The sequence below is a fragment of the Botryllus schlosseri genome, chromosome 7 (assembly GCF_051294905.1).
Source record: "Botryllus schlosseri isolate E-star chromosome 7, Bs_hap1, whole genome shotgun sequence".
Taxonomy (NCBI): Eukaryota; Metazoa; Chordata; class Ascidiacea; order Stolidobranchia; family Styelidae; genus Botryllus; species Botryllus schlosseri.
Genome location: NC_137242.1, coordinates 18,193,820 through 18,215,900, shown reverse-complemented (window position 1 = coordinate 18,215,900; position 22,081 = coordinate 18,193,820). Strand labels below are relative to the sequence as shown.

At 39.7% G+C, this 22,081-nt stretch overlaps 1 protein-coding gene across 6 annotated transcripts in view; it reads left to right on the top strand.

The window, feature by feature from the left end:
• LOC145442780 (uncharacterized) overlaps window positions 1–22,081 on the top strand; it is a 290,597-nt gene that overhangs the window by 175,563 nt on the left and 92,953 nt on the right. For all 6 annotated transcript variants that reach the window (XM_080320766.1, XM_080320768.1, XM_080320767.1 and 3 more), the window contains 2 exons: window positions 18,016–18,162; window positions 19,074–19,195. In XM_080320766.1, the coding sequence (XP_080176892.1) occupies window positions 18,016–18,162; window positions 19,074–19,195 (269 nt within the window). The remainder of the gene's footprint in view (window positions 1–18,015; window positions 18,163–19,073; window positions 19,196–22,081) is intronic.

The window sequence follows — 22,081 nt, the reverse complement described above, 5'->3', positions numbered from 1 at the left end:
TATTTTGATAAAAGTTGATTCCAAGGCACACAAATGGAATTGTGAACGGCCTACGATTCGAAATCGGTCGTCTCGATAATTATTCGCACAAATCGGATTATCAAACAGATGTTTGCCGATGGCAGAATTAATGGCCTTTGATCGATCAGCATCAATCTTAAGTGGATGAGTTACGGGTGAGCTTTTCACATCGCGTGACGCACGTGTTCTGATAAATCTGGGGACATGTTGGTTTATGCGGTAAATGGTAAATGTTACGACACAGTCAAAACCAATGTGATTTTTACAACAACACAACTGCTCCCTTCAACACGCAACGATGTGCTTCCTGCACTTCAACAAAGTAATGTAGTGTACGAATATAGGTGCCACTGTGATTGTGGCTACGTGGGAAGAACGTCAAGACGTCTGCAGGACCGCATAAACCAACATGTCCCCAGATTTATCAGAACACGTGCGTCACGCGATGTGAAAAGCTCACCCTTAACTCATCCACTTAAGATTGATGCTGATCGATCAAAGGCCATTAATTCTGCCATCGGCAAACATCTGTTGGATATTCCGATTTGTGCGAATAATTATCGAGACGACCGATTTCGAATCGTAGGGCGAGGCCGTTCACAATTCCATTTGTGTGCCTTGGAATCAACTTTTATCAAAATACACCAACCAAAACTCTGTCAACAAAAGGAGTTCTTGTACCACCTAAAAATAGTACATTGAACGCTCTCTCATTCGAAATTTCATGCTGGTGACGTCATATTTTGTCATACGATTGTTGATATACAATGTTCTTTCCAATTCTCTACTAGTTGCTGACGATAACCGCTGATGAGTGTCAGCCGAAAATATTCGGGTTCATTTCAATATGAATATACTATTTAATTGGAAATAATGATGATAACAACGACGGCGACAGTGATGGCAGTGGTGATGAGGAGGACGCAGTGGAATTTGCCAATGCTACAGAATTACTTGATGAACAACCAAGTTTGGAGTACAAACTACCGCCACGTCAACGTTGCGCTTGTCACATTCTACATTTGATTGCTAAAAAAGATGCACTGGATGCTGAAATGAAGGATGAAAAATTCAAAAAGCTCAATCGCTCTACTTTTGGAATACTATCTGCGGTGTGGAATAAAGTAGGCCGTTCTACGTCGGCTGCCGAGATTGTGGATGCTGAATGTGGTATTCAATTCCTTCGGCCAATCTGTACAAGATGGAATTCGATGTATCCAGCCGTGGAGAGAATTGTAGTAATATTGACCAGAAACAGAGGGTAAGCAGCACTGAGGAAAGTTTTCCATTCCTTCGAAGTGTCAATGCTGACTGCCGTAGAGCAGGATTTTGTCAAAGATTACTGTGCTGTGATGAAACCGGTTGCCAAGGCAATTGATATACTACAGTCGGAGAAGAATGCTTATATGGGTTGGCTTCTTCCAACACTCCAGCAGTTGCTCTGTAAGCTTGAGAGAATACAGGATTCATCTTCTCATTATAAAACATTGGCAAATGCCATTATTACTGGCATAAAAGTCAAATTTGCTACAATGATCGAGGATGAACAGTTGATAAGCGCAGCTATTTTGCTGCCAAAATTCAAAACTAACTGGACGTTAGACGACACTACAATCCAAAAAAGTCTCGTGTACTTGAAAAAAAGCTTTTGCAAGAAGAGAGTAAGCCATCCGAGTCAACCTCCGAAGAGGATGAGGAGGAGGATTTTTTTTCTACGATGGAGAAATCCAGCCGCTCTGCTTCTAAGTCACATACTGAATTGGAGACATACTTGTCCTCCAAATCTCGGGATATGAATGTGTTGAAGACATTGCCCGCCCTAAAAAAGCTATTTCTAAGACTGAATACAGGTTTGCCGGCATCTGCTGCATGTGAGAGACTTTTTAGCTCGGCGGGACTTATTTTCACCCCGAAGCGAGCAAACATTGGTTCCAAAAATTTTGAGAACCAGCTACTCATCAAGTTGAATAATAAGTACATTTGAATTGTAAATACATATACATATACATATTGAAATGAATCCGAATATTTTCGGCTGACACTCCTCAGGGGTAGTGGTCAGCAAATAGTAGCAGCGGTTATCAACCAAACCAAATTTGCAAAATGATTGATAACCTTATTTTAAATTTTTTAATCAAAGGGAGAAATGAGGAGTTTCGCTTCATAACTGCTAAAAACAACTTCAAGATGATCTGCTAGATAGAAATGACTAGGTTGGGCGTTCATTGAAAAATCCGTTTCTCACTTTAGGTGAGTGAGTTGTCATGTAATATCATGAATGTTGCAATACCCAAAGGTGTCGTGGGAAGCGTTTCATGTTAATATTACATTCGTCACCATCAATATTCGTGAAAATAGAATTTCGGCACACTGTAATATCGAATCGAAATCGTCGATTTTCGATACACGACCACCTATTTTAAGAAATGCAGCTGTGGAGTTCGCTTTAAGATAATAAAGGGTCTATCCTATTTCTACATATTGTATGTTGTTAATTAGAAGAAAAGTCATTCGTTACTATTTATCACTAGCCTGGCTACAGTTAATTATGACACAAGATAGATGACCGCTGCACAATAATTAAGCTAAATTTGAACTTAAATTTGAGGAGGTCCGCAGGGATCCATGACGGTCCAGAAGTCGTCCACAAAGACATATAGGTTGAGAACCTCTGTAGTAGAAAATTCAAAAGAACATCGTTTATCAACAATCGTATCACAAAATATGACGTCACCAGCATGGAATTTCGAACACGAGAGCGTTAAATGTACTATTTTTAGATGGTACACAAACTCGTTTTGTTAACACAGCCTTGGCTGGTGTATTTAGATAAAAGTTGACTCCTAGGCACAATATTCGGGTTCATTTCAATATGAATATACTATTCAATTGTGTATTGAAGTTCTGTACCTCCAGGAAGCTGTTCAAATAAGTACATCCTCCAATCGAATTAAAGAAGTTGCATTCATTGAACATTGGTGTGGTTGTGTATCAATGATAAGACACCTCATTTGAGTGACAGAATCGTCATCTTAAGAGTTAGTTTTATAGACAGTCAACGAGAGCGTATATTTGACTTTTGACTTTTCTGAAACTACTTACTTACTTGAGTAGATTTAAAGTCAGTCAATTCTACTTCTACTTCAAGTAGTTCTAGGGTGCTCACGGAAGAAGTACTTCTACTTGTACTTGAGTAGATTTTTTTCTTCGCTACTTCTACTTCTACTTGAGTAGCTTTCTTGACTACTTTGACCACCTCTGTTAATGACTGTGATTGTCAAAAGATATGACTCACCCCGTTAAGCGCAAATATGCTCTCTTCGCTATGGGCCAGACAAGAAGTTATTTATCTGATACTAAAATCGATTTCTCAACAAACATATGCTGAATTGAATTCCGTTCAAAATACAATTGATAATTTAATTAAATAAAGGATGTGTGTGATTGGAATGCTCCATTATAAAACTTTGATTTGTAAGTCTTGACCTACCTAGGACAATCAAGAATGAGCATATGCAAGTTGCGTCGGTGGTGCGAGACCAGTATAGATGCTCCATCCCGTTGACACGATTCTCGAGGTGATGCCGTATGAAGATGTTAGAATAGTTAGATTCTTCAACTATTATTGTGTCATTCCGTAATTATGTGAACATGGGGTACATGACTCAGGCCTTCGTGAATTCGACGCGTGCTGAATGTCCTGAATATACCCTTTGTCAACTCGTCCATGATATTGTTTGGGACATTTCCCAAAACCCATCCATATAGTCCAATCTGACCTAACCAGTAATAAATCTCTTAAAAAAACAAATCTCCGACTTTTTCGTGAAGTTTACGAAATCTCCGCAACAACGATGACTGTAGTCTCAATTTAGGAATCTCGTTCTACATGAAGTTGGTTTGTCCAGGTCAGAGGTTCTGAACTTTTCAGCAGCAACAGGACATGTAACCTGCCACAGAACACAATAAGAATGTATTTCTAGAATTTGATTCACCAGTCCTATGCTGAGTTTTATTCATTTTGTATACATTTTCAAACATTGCTCCTCAAACGGGATGCAACGGCACCTTGGCGTGCTAATTGGACAGCTCATGGGTGCTGTGCAAAGTTACAAGTCATCTGCAGCAGTGGTTCCCAAACGGTGAGGAATTCCCCACTGGTGGGAAATTTCGGGATTGCTGGTGGGAAATATAGACTCAGTTTAAAAAAAATCTTTACATTAATATTCTCCTTTATTAAATGTCGTTTTAAAATGCCGACCGAATACTTCATAGCTCATTTGCAATTCAGCGATTCATATTATCAGTGCCTCCAATTAGCGAGAATCGCCTGGATATCGACACGCTATCTCCAGAAATGTTTTTATTCATTTGTGCACCATCATTGGTCACGAAACGTAATGGTGGAAAAATTCTCATTCGTTGTAATAAGAGCTCATATTGCTGAGCATCTATTCAAGGGAGATCGTAGACTCGCTAATTGATAGCACATCCGGACTCAGTACAAATGAGATTAAATATTTATGTTATTTCAAGTTATTTAAGTATTGTGCGAAAGTGTAGTTTACAGCGGCTTATATATATATCGTAGGGTTACCATACGTCCTCTTTTAAGAGGATTTGTCCTCTTTTTTGACTTTTTTGAAAGTGACCTCGGAGGACACCCTTTTGTCCTCTTTTTTGGGATTTTGTCCTCTTTTTTGAAAATTTAGGTCAGATTTAAAGCAAATTGCAAGTGATATGCCGTACATAAGCACAGAAGTGACGCTCCGGCGGGTATTTCGGAGTGAAAACGGTGATGTTAGCTCTGGGCGGAAAGATGACCTTTTTTTCTTTTTTTTTTTAGTCATCCACCTAGCAATGCGGAAAAAAAACGGTATTTTGAGCTCTGAGCGGAAAAGATGACCTTTTTTTCTTTTAGTCAATCGATCACAAAGTAGGAAAAATACACCGGTTTTTGAGAATTCTACTCCGGTTTTGCAAGTCTCAAATTTCTCAAAAAGTGTCCTCTTTTTAGATTTCCAAAATATGGTAAGCCTAATATATCGTCAACATCAAGAAGCTTATCTGAGCCATGTATTATTCGGCATTTACGTAGGTAAATTGATGCTACCCCGAAACATTTGGAAAATTCTCAACCTCGCCTATTTTTCTGTTGGCTGCGCGCCGGGGTGGATACATATATTTACGGAGGTGCGTTTGCGGCTACCAGTTCACCGCTGCGTTAATTTTATTGTGTGCTGATCAATTCCGGGGATCTTAACTATCACCCATAGCACGTACTATTTACTGAGCAAAGTCTTGCAAAATTTTATTTGAGGTAGCACTTTAAAGGGTAGATATGGATATAGAGGTTTTAGGTGGGGAAAGAAGGCTCGGAATAAATCGGAGGTGGGGAATTAGGATAAAAAGGTTGGGAACCACTGATTCTACAGCGTCAAGTACAACTTTGTCTTAAAATGAAGTGCTTGTTATGCAGAACATTTCTAGATCTAAACCACTGCTGAAAAATGCAGCAGAGCGAAGAATTTCCAAGTTTAATGCGGAGAATCCCGACCTTACGAGAAACGAATTTCGAGTCAGTGATCCGTTCTATGACGTCATACTTTGAGTAAACTTGCCAAGGCAATCCAACGCATTTGTCCACTCTTGTGAGTTAGTACCGTTACATCATAATGTAAAGAGATAGCAGCAGTAATAGATCCAGAAGTAAAAGTGATTCGGAGAAATTTTAAGACGAAGGTATCAATTGTATATGATATAGACCAGTGCTCTTCGACCTTTTTCGTCGTGGTACACCATTTTACCATTTTTCAAATTTCGTACACCCTTGCCATACAATACACCGATACTGCTGCGTCGGCCGCATACAGCCGCTTTTCGATTACATGTACAATACGTCCGCATTCTAACGGGAAGTCGCCATGACTCATGAACGACAAATACTCATATGAAATTTGCTGCAGGGAACTTAACACCGCGGAGAGCAATTGCGGCGTTCTGTGCCTTCACTCATTCCTTGAGATATGCCTTGAGTAAATTTCTTATTGTTGAAGCAAAACATCCCAGCAGGCTTACAATATATAATTATGTACCAAAATCGCGAGTATAAATGTCAAGAAAAGATACTAAAATTTCGTGAGTAGTCGCGCCGCGCGCGAAAATTTTGACATTGAATGGATTTCGTCGAAAATGTTGGTAGTTTCACATATTACTGTCAAAAATTTATTCATTCTAAGCTCACGTGATCAGATTAACCTGAAGAGCTGATGGAAGGGTGTCTTCGAAAATGTTAAGCACAATATTAATGATGATGCATCTTCCGGTTTTTGTTAATCACTTTGTTGCATGTTGTTATTTCTTGGCCTCCCATAAGGATTGTTTGTATTGTTATTACTATTATTTTTCTTACACATCAATGACAGTGGCGGTAATCGCCTGTTTAGGATTTGTGCGCCACTACAGTGCATTTCAAAAAGTTCAGTGTCTTGCTTTGGGTAATGAGGACGACTTTCGCTTGCACGCGCGCACCCACTCTTCATTCTCTCTCGCTTACGTGCGTCCACTTTCAGGACTATGCTGCTGACTTTGGAGCACGGCTCACTCTTCTTCTAGGTTTTACAAGACGCTACGTTAACAGGGGGGTCGGCGATGAGGAGCCCAGATAAACCTCCGACACATAGAAACATGGCAGAGCCGGGAATCGAACCAGCAACAATTGGTTGCATAGTGACGGCCGCCAACACACGCTAATTTAAATATGTTTAGACGGTCGCAAAATTATGGTTTTGCAGCTGAATGTGGCCGTACGTCCACAGGTTGAGCACCCCTGGCCTAACCGAAATAGGGATGAGCATTTTAGCAAGGCTGCAACGTATAGGAAATGCTAAATACGAATCAGGCTCGAGGTTACTGGATCACCATCTAACGCAGTGGTTCGCGAACTCCATCCCCAGGCTGCGCAATCATGTATTATGCGCTATTTATAAGCTTGCCGCGGGAAGCACCAATTCAAAACGTATTAGCTATAGCCGTGGCTCCTGGAGAATCATCAGACAGATATCGGAAGCTGAACACATATGCTAACTCCACCCTGTTCTACTCCTGAATGGAAATTATAAGTCCATTACCAAAGGTTAAATTACGAGAAACAATTGCTTATGACATCACATTCTACGATATTACACATCCAGTCAACCTGTGATGAAGCATAAACTGGCGTAGGCTATTTATTGTGATAGCTATAGTCATCGTCTGATCGGTTCATTATAATGCGGATCTGGTACACCCTTGTACACCCCATCCGAGTGGCACACCCTTTAAAAATTATGGTACATCCAGGGGTGTACGAAACACCTGGTTGAAGAGCACTGATATAGACAACGCCTCTTAATCTACCGACTTCCGACGTCCATGTTCCTAATCCGAACCCATGGCAAGGCACCATCTAATTGTGATTTCAACAACCCCTCTCATCACTTACCCGGCATCTGTTCAAATCTGCGTTGCATCTTTAGATGCCAGTGCTCGCTGTGCCAGGTTATGTCAGCAGGCAGCGAATCCAAATGATGTAGGGAGCTCAGCTTGGTACGTGACCGGTTGACCTATCTCTGTATTAATTGTATCACATATTTTTTTCTGTATAATTGAACAGATTGATTCTCGACACAGCATATTTTAGGCAGCAATATGGAAGGCACTCAAAAAGTAGAACAAAATTTTACCCTCATGCGTAGTGACGAGAACCAGAAAAGAAATCAGTCCTGACAACTATAAAGGATTCGATTTTAATCATTCATTAATATATCTATTGAGCAAAAGAATTGAGTGCTAGTAAAGATATTGTTTTTAGTGAAGGCGATTTAGCTAACGAGTGAGTAGGGCATCGGCTCTCAACCGGTGGTCCGCGGACCCCTATGGGTCCGCGAAGCATTTTCAAGGGGTCCGCAGAGTCTCTCAATTTTCAAAATAGTTGATAACCTGAATTTGTATTTCCAAACCAGTCAAATTGCGAGGCACTTTCGCTACATAAGTAGTAAATCTCCAGAACTCACAACAAAAGAATGGCCGTCTGAGTTGAAATATCCTACTGTTCCGACTCATTTTAATTGCCAAATTACCAATAGCTTTCTCACAATGTTCCCTCCAATTTTTGACGAGTCTGCGCACACTGACTAACTCACTGCGCAGACCCTTGGACAACAGTGTGTAACGACTAAAAAAGGGTCATCACTTCGGAGTTTTTTGCGCAACTTGGATTTTCTGTCCGCAGAGACTGTGTCGGTACTGCGCACTTGCGCAGCTAGAGGAAACATAGCTTACTGATACATATATTTTTCTATTTCGCGATATTTTGTTAGGGACTGTGGAAAAATTCGAAGTTGGATTAGTAAGGTCATTCACGGTGACTTCGAAATGTTAACAAAAATCCATTTTCTCCTGTGATATACATAGCCGTTCTCCATGATAACTTCAGTTAGTATCAGCATGACTTTAATAATATTTTCATCATTTCAAAACACCACAAAATTGTGATACAATGAAAAGATAGTAAGGTGTCGAAACGAATTGGAGTAGTCTTTGAAATCCGACACCCAAGATGAGCTGCTTGATAAAAATCAGCATCAGGCTTGACGTTTATTGTTCATTAAAAAATTGTTTATCAATTTTGGTGCCATATTTTTTGCGATCATACCCAAATGTGTCGTCAGAAGCGTTACACGTTTTGATTACAATCATCATCACCTCATCATCATAATCTTTGTGGAAATGGATTTTCGGCACTCGTTTATATCAAATCGACGGCGCGGATTTTCGAGACACGACCACGTGTTTCAAGAAATGCAGTTGCAAAATTAACTTTGAAATAACAAAATTTAGTCCAATTTCTACATAAATAGTATGATGTTATTTCTTTAAAGTCATTTTGCTGCTGGTTATCACTAGCCTACGAATATCATTTGCACAAGACAGATGACGATTGCACGATATTTGAGCTAAATTTGAGCTAAAGCTTTTTAGGGGTTCGCGGGGTCCGTGACGGTCCAAAAGCGGTCTGCGAAGACAAAAAGGTTGAGAACCACTGGAGTAGGGTGATTACGCATTTGATATACAGAGGTGGTGATAGTAACCACTGTCGGTAGTCAAGTTGAAGTAACAACGTTTCTACCCAAGTATTAGTGATTTACAAGTGAGTAAAATACTTATTTTCTGCTTAGTTTGGCCTACAAAAGTGTCAAGTAAAAGTTATGTGAAATCATAAGCCCTTGAGGAAGGAGTGCAAGTTCGCAAAATCTACATGGTGTACTTCAAAAAGTCGAAGTACCTCGTTACCGACTACCCCTGTTGATACAACAGTAGCATTATACTTTCCTTGTTGTTGGTCAAAATAATACCGGTATAGGTACAGTACACCACCCTTTTGCCTTTGCCCATCGGCACAAATTACCATGCTACCGGCATTAATAAATAGAATCAATTGACGAGTCATGGAAAATAACGTGGTTCATCTGTCAGGTGTGATGGTAACTGCTTCTGTGAGATCTGACTGCATCAGTTCCCTTCGTTTTTTTTCTTTCTGAAAGTGATGCAAGATGTGGTGATATCATTAAGACAATTTAAACCTAACATGACGCTTGACATCAGCAATCAATTTCTCACACTAGTCTAAACCTAGAAATCAAGAGTGCATCTTGTGACCATGGAATTGGGCGTATTGCACAGTGTAATGTTGTGTTACACTAACGATATTGTAGCATCCTGAAGAACTTTCTGAACTGAGCAGCCCTTCTTGCACTTGTGGTATTTCACCGCATAAAGAGGTGTTCCATCGTTCCAATGATTTTTCATTAACTAGTAATGAGTTTCATTTGTGCTAAAACTTACAAGTTTCAACAACGGCAATCATCATCTGAATTATAATAATATTTTAAATGTTGTAGATGCATTGTACATTTCATATATCGACGCTAGATTTTAACAGGGCATGGTATGGTATGGAATGGGAATTTTCCATACTCCATACCCGCTCCAATCGTTCCATACCAGGGGTGGGCAATTATTGTTCTCCGCGGGCCAAATAAGAATCATAGAATATGTTGGCGCACCGAGTCAGAAATTTTAGCTCTATTCTACAACGTATTGATTTTATTTCTAAATTGAAAGCAGTGAGTTACGTTAAAAGTTGCTCAGTGGATGTGTTAATATTGGGAATGAGAAAGTGACGGTTAATTACCAAAAAAAATATTTATTTGCCGTCATATTTTGAAACAATGTTGAACATGATACATTTTGATCCTTCTTTAAACCCCTATCAGCGTTTTTCTATCAATGCAATATAAAGTGTTTGGGATGGCTGAAACAACCCTTCGTCCGCCCCCAAACTTTGGTCTTGTGCCCCCCATACAGTTATAAATCAAACTCCTTGGGGGCTTCGCCCCTAGACCGAACCCCATCGGGATGCACGTTTTTAACACTACTTCTGAGGGAGATTCGTTGTATACACTAATCGGTAACGTTTTATGCCCTAATCGCGCGAAGCGCGGAATTTTTCCATGATTCATGATTCAATCGGTCAATAATATTGGTGATTGCATATATATTGCTATATTATTTTAACCTCTCTAAGCCTAGGTATCAGTTTCACCGCTAGAGCTGAGTGAGGTGCTGTCTTGGAAATATTCGTGAGGGCCAGTTGGTATAAATACTTCGTTGCATGTTATTTCGTGACCTCCTGTCTGCTATGAGAAAAGATATTGAAATCGCCAAAGCATACTAAACTAAAAGACGCACACAATTCCCAATTGGTATTTCTTCACTGGCAAATATTGCCTATGGACAATTAGACATCGTGGTTTTCGGTCAGCGTAAGGGCAGTCCTTTTCGGCCCAAGTTTTCTCGCTGTCGAGCTTTTTTCTCTATACTTAGTTAATTTGATCAGCAGTTGCAATTGCAGTGCCTTCTCGGAATCCCATGTTGGCCTAAACTACATATATCTTTGTGCGTCGTGGCGCGGTAATGACTGACGCCGAAATGGCCAATTCTATAAGCCATTGATCTCTAAATCGCGCCTATTTGAAAGAAGTTACAAAAAATACCCAATAATTTATGTTCGTTCACGAAATAATTTCGGGCGCCCTTCGAGCTGGCCTCCCAATTGGGTGGCTTCGGGTGCGGCAGTTACGGTCCTGGGGATACTATAAAGCTTATTGTCTTGGTAGCTGGTTTCCGAGAAGTGTGCGGCTTGCCGAGATGGCCTTGTTGTTGAGCCAAGCTTACAGTTATTTCCAAATTCGCCGTGTCTTGATCGAGCGTAAGTCTTCGTGTTTTTGTCACAGAATCGACTTAAATTATACTCCTTAAACACGGCGACGTTCTCGGCACTAACTCCTAAAAAGACGGGTATTCAACAAATATTTAGTCCTTCGAACCATCTTTGAATTTCAACCTTCGGATTTCTTTTTATTTTGACATCCTTTATGGGTGGTGATATACTCATAGAGATCACGGGCACTGTTTGACTTGTTTTACGAATTAGGGATTTGGAAAAGCATCACGTAACAATTTGAAACACAGACCGTGATATGCGTAATGTAACAATGGCAACAAAGAAGGTTTGGGGACTTCTTGTGACGTTAATTGTCATGGCGTAATTTGCTGCATTGGCTTTATTTTGAATATGGATTAGGCATGTGGGACACGTATATATAGGCTGCGTAATTGCAGCATGTTAATAAACAGGCATAATAGTAAATTTCTGGTTCAGCTTATACATCCTATAGTTTTAGTCAACGCAGCAACATTAAAAAGTAGGTTTTAATATTTTTAATTTCAAGCAACCTTTCGCGGGCCACACAGAATAGCACCGCGGGCCGCACTTTGCCCAGGCCTGTTCCATACCATACTTAACAATTTTCCATACCATAGCAACCTTCTTCCATACCATATTTGATACTTTTTCCATACTTTCGCAACTTGCCCAACCTCTCAAGTGATATTCTATTTTTGATATGTGGAAATGTTCCGGCGTTTTATTGTAATTATTTAGGTTTATATATTTATATCGAAATTCTGTACCTCCAATAAGCTCTTTAATTATTTCGGATTAAAATGTCCATTTAAGCAGCCCTGATGCACCAATGATATAGCCCCAGTTTCTTTATATCATTTGTCGTTGGCAATGCATGTTTCCTACTCATCTAAGACCGATCGTATAATATATACATACGGGAATATTTGGAAATCGCAACAGAATCTCATGACATGTAAATTTAGTGTGGTACCTCAATGCTAGCAGTATCACCATCTAGAAAATTACATGAACCAAAGGTATCGTGAAATCAGAAGATTGATTTCCAAATTTTTTTTTCTTTAATTACACAGGCCACAATCTGAAATCTAAATCTCCACCCTTTAAAATTGCTCCAATAAAATTTGGGATGACTTTGTTTTGTAAAGACTCGCTATTGGTGAAAGTTAAGACCCCCATCAGTGAACTGGCAGCCGTAAACGCAATGTTGCGCCTCCGTAAAATGTATATGTGAGCCGAGAGAAGAATAGGGCGGGTTTGAAATATTTCCAAATGTATACCAAGGTAGCATAAATTACATGTGTAAATGCCAAATAATGCATGGGTCATATAAATGTCCTGCTGTTCGGCAAGCTATTCTGTGCGGCCCGCGAAAGGTTGCTTGGAATTTAAAGCATGAAACCTGCTTTTTGAACGACTAAAACCATCGGCTGTATGAAATGAATAGGAAATTCGTTTACTTTGAAGCCTGTTCGTTAATATGCCACGATTACGCTGCCTTCGTACCTGGGATGCGTAATCCAGATTAAAAATAAGGGCAGTGTGGCAAAGTATGAGTAGCAATTGAAGTCACAAAAAATCTCTCTTTCCACATAGTTTAGTTCAAACCTTCCTTGTTGATATTGTCACATTACGCATTATACGGTATGTGTTTCAATTTGTGACGTGATATGTTTCCAAATCCCTAATTCGTAAAACATGTCAATCAGTGCTCGCGATTACTATATGACTCATCATATCTATCACCTCTAAAGGATTAACGGGCATGCCAAAAAAAAGGAAGTCGAAAACTGAAATTCAATGAGGGTTTAGGTTTAGAATTTAGAGCACTAAAAATTCGCATACTGGAGTCAGGGGTAAACCCATCCTTTTAGTTTTTGCCGAAATTAGGGATTTTAATTAAAGTCGGTTTTATGACAAAATCACGAAACACTCGATCAAGGAAGGGCGAAGTTCAGAGAAACTGCAAGCTTCGCTCAACATAAAGGCTATTTAACCTAGACACTGTTCGGAAGACAGCGACCAAGAAAATCAGCTTTGTACTATTGCATATACATTTCAGTGCAGTGGTTCTCGAACTAGGAGACGTGAAAGCATCAGAAGGGTGGTGCGAAGCCGAAGTTTATTGAAAATTTTTTTGGCGCTTCGCGCTATATACCTCAGCTTATAGCTTATATTTAACAGTTCTCTCATCAACAGCCATAATCTTCAACGTCATCAAACTAACCGTTGGGATGACTAGCATATTCTGATTGCACGTTTCAATATTTTGTGATATCATGGTAAGTGTGGGCGAAATCGTTCACTATCATGAAGGGAGGCGTGCCTAAAAATTTTTAAGAACCACTATTTCGGAGTCCCAATGAAAGAATGTATATAGGGATTTAAAAAGAGTTAAAATGTATCATGTTTAACATCGTTTCGAATGATGACAGCTGATAGTTATTTTTAAAATTGACCGTCACTTTCTGATTACCTAATATCAACACATTCACTGAGCAGCATTTATTAAAAATGTAATTTCGAAATAAAATGAAAATACGCTGGAAAATATAGCTAATTTTTTCACTCGGCCCTCCAACGTATATATATTTCTCATTTGGCCCACGGAGGAAAATAATTTCCACCCTGCTCTATGTATGGTTTGAATTTCATATTTGAGGGTTAACTCAACAGTCATAACCTTCTCACGTCATCAAACTATGCGTTGGGATTTCAAACATTCTGGATGGTTGCTCTTTACAATTTATTGTTTGATATGACGATAAGGTGCGCACGAGATTCTCCATTATCATGGCAGTCTAACAACCACTGATCGATAGATCTCGGGGTTCTCGTCCATTGAATCTCATATAAACGAATATATTGGATTATGTTAAGCTTTATTTGTCGATTTAATTCGAATATTTTTTATAGAATTATAAAAACTAATTATTGTACCTCCTTTCGAGCGAACTCCACACAAAAAAGATAGTGGTCTTAAAAGTATGCCGAATGACGCGACAAGGTCAAACCATAGTGTCCTACAATGATGTGAACACAACAAATCTCATGGGCCCACTCCGATTGGTTTACGTCACACTTTCCATCTGGCTAAGGCAATTTGACAGTAATTTTTGAACTGCTTGCCGAGCGCGAAATTTGATAAAATTGGTATCAGTCGAAAACTACTGATTTCGATAACATAAATTTTATTGTGCTCGTTCCTGGAACCCCTCAGTATCAGTATTTTATTTTGCACTGGACCGGAGTATTGTATTGTGACGCACAAATGCCTTCTGTAATAAGCAGCCGCAGCTCGGAGCAAGTGCGCATTGAGAGTGAGAGTGTGAATGCTCAATCGCTTGCGCAACAATGACCAATACGCTTGCGGTTTGCACTGCTTTTCATTTGCTTCCTGATGGCATTGTTGCGTCACCATACCAAAGTGCGTTACAATCAAAATTCGAGGATGATTTTCAGTGGTTCCAGGATCACGGGCACGATAAAATTTATATTGCCATCAGACATGGGGTGATTACTTCATGAATGTAATCGATTGCGATTACGATTACTTCTGAATGACGCGATTACGATTACGATTACGATTACAGCAAAATCAGGAAGTAGTCGATTACGATTACGATTACATTGGAAAAGTAATCACGATTACTCACGATTACATTTATTTTGCATCTTAGAAGTTATATTGGAAAACAATATATGGATTGCGCTGAAAAGGCCTAATGAGATAACAAAACTTCCTTTAAAAAAGATGCGTTATTTGCTTGTTGCGTCCTAATGTAGCCTACCTATTGCTCATTTTTATAGAGGACGATTTATCGCACCCAACGATTTGCATTCTTGCCAGGTCCATGACTTGCGCACCCCAAATTTCCCAATAGGGTAAGGAGCGAGCTCGAAGAGAACTCAAAGTATTTCGTAGACCAACATAAATTATTGAGTATTTTCGAGAGATTATATTGACTTGAAAATTCTCTCTAGATAAGCTTGATTTTGAAATGCATACGTCTTCCCCTCAACAAAAAAAGCACAGCCTACATTATTTACAGTAGGGCTGCATTTAAAACAAATGGTTGTTTAAAATACTTTGCTTAAAACATGTTTTGAACAAAGACTTGAAAAAATTATGCCATAACTGTGTAAATACTTTTCAAAAGACATGTTGTATGAGCCTATACGGACAATAGCCACCCGATTTAGCTGACGTACATCGATATGGGATGGTTGGAACCCTCAAAATAGTAGGTTCAACAGTTATAGGATAGATATTTCGTCAAAGGAGCCATATATACCTTATATTTTTAATTGTCAATGTCAATCCACATTCTTGCCTTCATGGCTTCAAAAATCATGATTCAAACATGTTTGCTTTAAATTGATTTTGTTTTAAATGCAACCCTAGTTTATAGTAATAGGCATTTAGGTCCCAGTCAATACCGTGCCACGATACACCAAAAGACATATGCAGTTTCGACCAACACGCGACTTCACAAAGTGTGCTACTAAAGAAAGACCTTGGCCGAAACTTAGGGTATGTGTCCATTGTTATTAGCCGCGCTGGGTGGGCGTGACCAGCACCGTAACTGCCGCACCCCAAACCCCCCAATCGGGGGGGGGCGAGCTCGAAAGGGGCCCAAAATTATTTCGTGAATTAGCATAAATCATAGAGTATTTTTTTTAATTTATGCAATTTTTCAAAAAAATTTTCGCGCTAGGCGCGAATTCAAGGTGCCATTTATCTTTGTTATTGGGTATTGGGCCGTTACCGCGCCACGACCCACCAAGACATACAATCAAGTTTTAAGTCATATAACATGAGACTCCAAGAAGTGTGCCAGAACGATCGGCAGCGAGAAAACCTTTGCCGAAAAGGACTATGCCGTTATGCTGACCGAAGACTTCGTTATATATACAAAATACATATAGGTTTAATTGTCCATAGGCGCCTAAATGACTGGCGCCGAATGTTCCCGTCTTGGCAATCTGGTCTTGGCAATAAGTTTATCACCCTATGGGGGGCCCAAGACCAACGTTTTGGGGGGGGCTGACGAAGTGCTGTTACGGCCCTGGACGTGACTAATAGTCCACGGTCCTTCCAGTCTGAGCCCACAATGAAAATGCCACCCGGACACCCACAGAGCATTAAAGACATGACAATTTGTGTCTGCGTCTCACGAAAGTTTTTCTTTTAGTCTGCTCCGTTTGGGATACAACAATATCTTTTGATTATATAACAGACCGGAGGTCATGAATTAACAACATACACGAAAGTAAAACAGGATACCAGACGTTATAATTATGAATAACGTGCCCCCAGCTCAACAGGTAAATCTGAACATCGGGGCAGAGAGAGGAATAAAAAGTAATAATATTAAAATGCGATTACCAATATTTATGACGAAATTCAGTCTTCAACTTGAAAATATCACCCTATGAGGGCCAAAGACCAACGTTTGGACTGGGGGACGAATTGTTGTTTTAGTCCTGATTCTAGCTACAACCCACGTTAACATGATATATAAGCCCATGGCTATGACGGCAGGTCCCAATGTTGAGTAAAGAATTGGGAAATGAGGATTGGCGCCCGTTTCAAGTAGAGTCATATGAGAATAAGATGCAGCGAACATGAAATTCTGCCTTCTACTTAATACAGATAATGTACTGCAAGCTGCCGTTACGAGAAGCGGCCAAAACAGCTCGGTTATGATGCAGCTGTTGATTTTCAATGCTTCGTTATGGAAACCGTAATGTTTTATTTGACAAGTACAAAATTTCATATTTTAGTCCGGTGTACGTACGTACTACATAGGCCTACTGCTCGCCAAGCAGCATCGGTCAAACTGCGTTTAACTATTAGCATAACCAAACATCAATACACAAGTTACTATTTTAAACTAGGCAGAGTGGTGATTAATTATCGTGCTGCGAGGTACTGGCGTGTGGAACGTTTTGATAACCTGATATACAGCACGGCGGGTTTTCTTACAATCAGACTAATGTACGTACATTGAATATTTCTATTTGTTGTGGATACTTCTTACGCAAGGACTAGCAAAGTTAATTGGCTACTTCTGACGTAATAATGAGCAATGGCATCTAAAAATCAGACGTTTGTGCTATCACGAACCTGGTATAATATCTCTTGTTCACGAATGTTCAGTTTATGTCGTAGTCCTTGTACAAAGAAAAAGTAATCGTTCTTTCACAAATAAATCGATTAGATATGGGAAGTAGTCGATTACGATTACGATTACTTCGGAATTTTTTCGAATGTAATCGATTGCGATTACGATTACTTGAAAATGCTGTAATCGTTGTAATCGATTACGATTACTAATCGCGATTACCCCATGTCTGATTGCCATAATCAGTGCTCTGGTAGCTTTAGATTGAGACCAATTTTATCAAATTTCGCAGTCGGCAAGCCTGTCAAAAATTGCTGTCAGATTGCCTTTAGCCGAATGGAATGTGTGTCGTTAACAAATCACAGTGAGCCGTGAGATTTGCTTGTCTTCACACCATTGTTGAACACTATGGTCAAACTGAATCAGACGTTGTGTGTTCAATTTCCACACGTCATTTTAACGACCCGAATAAGAAGTTTCAATTTGGCAATCGCTCGATGCAGCTTAGGATAAACTCTCAATGCCTTTGAAGTGTAATTTCAAATACAATTATTTCAGAATGGGGCCCATGGAGCACATGGGGTCGTTGCAATGGAGCATCTGATGTTGGGAAAAAGACGAGATCCCGAATATGTAGTCCAAAAGCGGGTCTGTGTATGGGAACTGACTCGGAGTATAAAACTTGCAACCCACAAGGATGCCCCGGTAAATTTTGCAAAAGCTTTTATTGATTACTTTAATGAGCATTGTAGACAAATCGGTTATCTTTATTTTATTGACATTGTTGTATTTCATTGACATTTATATCTGAATAGGGGCATTGGTCTGTCTTCCATGGACTCAATGTTAAATTTTATTATACCAGCCTCAGATCTAATTGTTAAATTAACTGGAGTTTAATCCTTATAGTAAAAGCTAACAGACGTAGGCATAAACCACTTCGGAAATTGAGTAACGGTGTCAAACTTAATTTGATCTGCGGTTCCGTTTTTGACCTGGTGGTTGCCTACGGGCTGAACCGGTCAAATGCTTCCTCTAAATACACGTATTTGTTATTCAGTGGAATGTTAATGGTCAACCCTACAGACAACTGAGTCAATATTCTAACACCATCATTATTCGGATGCAGTCAGATTTTCCTGCAAAGTATTGCTTGACAGTTTAATGTGATTATAAGCCATTTAAGCAGATGCTCTAATCAACGGGTCACTTGGATAGTGAGATATCAAATCATTTTTGAAACGCGGCGCTGAATCAAATCACACTACCCTAAGGAATGTATCGGATATTGAAGTTTTTTTACAAAAAATTATATACTTGGAAAGAGCACATTTGATATATCGAATAGAACTAATACAAATTCACATACACTTGGAAATGATCCTTTCGCCTCGGTGAATAAACTTTTTGTTATGATTTTCCAGAAAACGCTAAGCAGAATGAGCGCAGTCTTGTTACTAAAGGTGGCTAAAGTAAAAACTCAACATTAACATCGGATACTTATAATGTGACATGTGAATATTTCCTCTATCATATTATTACATTTATTCGAGAAATTGGTCGTGATGAAATATCTCATTCTCACGTTTAATAGCATAAATCCCTGTTGTTTCCAGCAACTTGTAAATGCACCATCATAGAGGACTTAACTTATGGCAAGATTACGTCGCCCAACCACCCGCGGAACTACCATAATAATGCGTGCTATGTGTGGAATATCACAGTTCCGGAACGAATGGTATGTCGTGTTATCACCTTAAAAGCAATTAGCCAGTGCTTCCTAAATTTTTTCTTTGCGCGTTACATTACGAGCATTTGTATTGAGCTCACGCATCACCCCGTTATATCGACGCAACAGAGTTTACTATCTCGAAATTGCTGAAAGCCACCATACTTTGGCTTGACCACAAGTTAGCGGTAATGAGATGAGTTTGGCACAAATGATTTGCTGCGAATGCGTAATTTTCTACGCTGATCTACAGTGGAATGTTTTGAAATTGTGACAAGCCTTGATAACTGGCAATTGCCGACTCAACAAACCTCGCGATGCGCAGAAAATTCATTCAAGGATTTGATATATTTGTTCATTTGTCATAAAATTAGCTTTTCAAGCTTTCTAGTATATGGATCTGTGCTTGCTCGGCGATTGCACAAAAGTGACCATCACCGTACGTCTGATTACTTTCAACCATGCGCGGAATTTGGCCGCGAGCAATATGACATACTTGATTGTTCCTGCCATTCGATCAATCCCACACTTTTTTCTAGATTTTCTGTAGGGACATGAAAGCTTCCCGGCCATACTTGTACAATCGAATTAGAAATCTCGATCAACATATTTTTTCAATTAGGAATTTTTCAAGTTTGCCGAAGTTACTCGCGTACCATTTGAGATGCTCCGGTGTAACACTAGTTACACGCGTACCACAATATGGCCAATGCCATAAGCATCATGATTGTGATGCCAGGGATATGTCGCACGAATTTATTTTTCGAACGACACTGAGACGATGTTAAGCCTAAAAATATTGCGCGAAAAGGCGATTTCTTTCAATTCGTCTTCTCTTTTTGTTCTGAGTGTAAAACGACTATACAGAGATGACTGAAAAGGCAAACTCGCCATGAAGTACACGTAATATTCGACTTTTTATGGAACTGCTGCGGAGGTTAAATAATAAAAAAGGTAAACTGAACAGAACCAGTCCGTGGAAAGCGAATGTGAGGTATCGACGGAGAACGAAGTCTTTTTTAGTCAACCTACCTGGCGATCAGAATTTGGACAGTATTTTATCCCATATGTTGCTGTTACAATAACTTGAAAATGGTGTCCTCTTTGTTGGATTTTCAAATATGTTAATATTATGTTGAATCGAGAAGTATGTTCGTGGAGTCAAGAAAGATATTTGTGTTTCCGTGTTTTGTTTTAGCTAGATTAGTGTTTCCCAAACTTTCTCGATGCGCGTACCATTTCGAGCATTTTTACTGATGTACCTAAATAGGGTTGCTTTTAAAACAAAAATCAATTTAAAACAAACATGTTTAAAACAAGGCCCTTATTTAAAACGTTTTCGATTGTTTTTGCTTAGCTATGACTTCACGATTGTTTAGTTGTGGCGTCACAGTGGATTGATATTGACATTTGAAATTATAGGGTAAATACGGCTCCGTCGACGAAAACGGCATCTGATGACTGTCGTAAACAGACCAAACATACCTTTAACCAGGACTAGATCGTTATGCAGCATGTTTTACGGTCGGCGATCATCATCATCAGTACACTCATTCCATACCAATGATCTATATATACGTGCTAAAACTGTTGAGCCACCCCACATCGTATATTGCCAATTAGACGGTAATTTTTGACCGGTTTTTACTGCGCGAAATTTGATAAAACGGGTATCAATCGAAAGCTACCACGGTACTGATTGCGAAAACATAAGTTTATTCTGCTCGTGGCGCAATCAACCTCGAATGTTGCATCGTAACGGACTTTGGTAGTGTGACGCAACCATGCCGTCTGACCAGCTCAGAAGCAAGCGCGCACGAGAGTGAGAGTGTGAATGCTCATGCTTAATCGGTTGCCAATACTCTTGCGATTTGCGCTGCTCCTCACTTGCTCCCAGACAGCATTGTTGCGTCACAATACCAAACTTTGTTACGATGCAACATTCGAGGCTGATTTTGGGGGTTCCACGGTCACGAGCAGAATACAATTTATATTTTCCTAATCAATACCGCGGTAGCTTTCGATTGATACCCGTCTAATCGTATTTTGCGCTCGGCAAGCCGGTCGAGAATTACCGTCAATTTGCCTCTAGCCAAATGGAAATTGTGATGTAGACCAATTTCACAGAGCCGTGAGATTTGCTTGTGTCCACCCCATATAGGACACTATGATCTCACAGATTGAAAAGCAGATCACTGACTGATCTGCTCTGTGGTGCAGACGTCTAAGGAATGAAGATTACAGTGCTGACTAAGCATGTAACTTCTAATCCTAAACCAAACGCGATGTATAAAGATGACAACTGTTACCAATTAAAAAATCGCTCTATCCTCATGTATTATCAAAAGTCGAAAATAGGTCCTGATTGAAGAAAGATTGAGAATCACTGGATTGAAGCTTGGTGAAAACCTTCTCATTATGGCTACATCAGCCCAGGTTTCATAATGAATGATTTTAAAAACAATATTTCACCTGTTGATGTTATACATCACCGTAACGTCACCGAAAGGTAGCTGATTGATTAAAGTTCATCGCGTAGAAATCAGACAAGACTGTGCAATCCTAAGTTCGGAATCGGATGCGGCAACCAGAAATAAACCTGGGTTTGTCCTCAAAGGTTGCATGATTTTTGAAGACCAGCACACTCCTTAGCAGCGTCGGTTGTTCTCCCTTTGCGATCGACCACGCGCCAACGATAATGTTGCATTTGCTATTGTCAGTCATCGTTGAGCGCGTCGTGCATGTAACATTCACCTTGTCCAGACCTGTAATCCACTGAAGTTGGTTTACTTTAAAGCACGTTCATTATTATGCCGCAATTACGCAGCCTATACATCCTCGCAGGCTCGCATGAGTAATCCAAATTCAAAAGAAAACCAATTTAGCGAAATATGT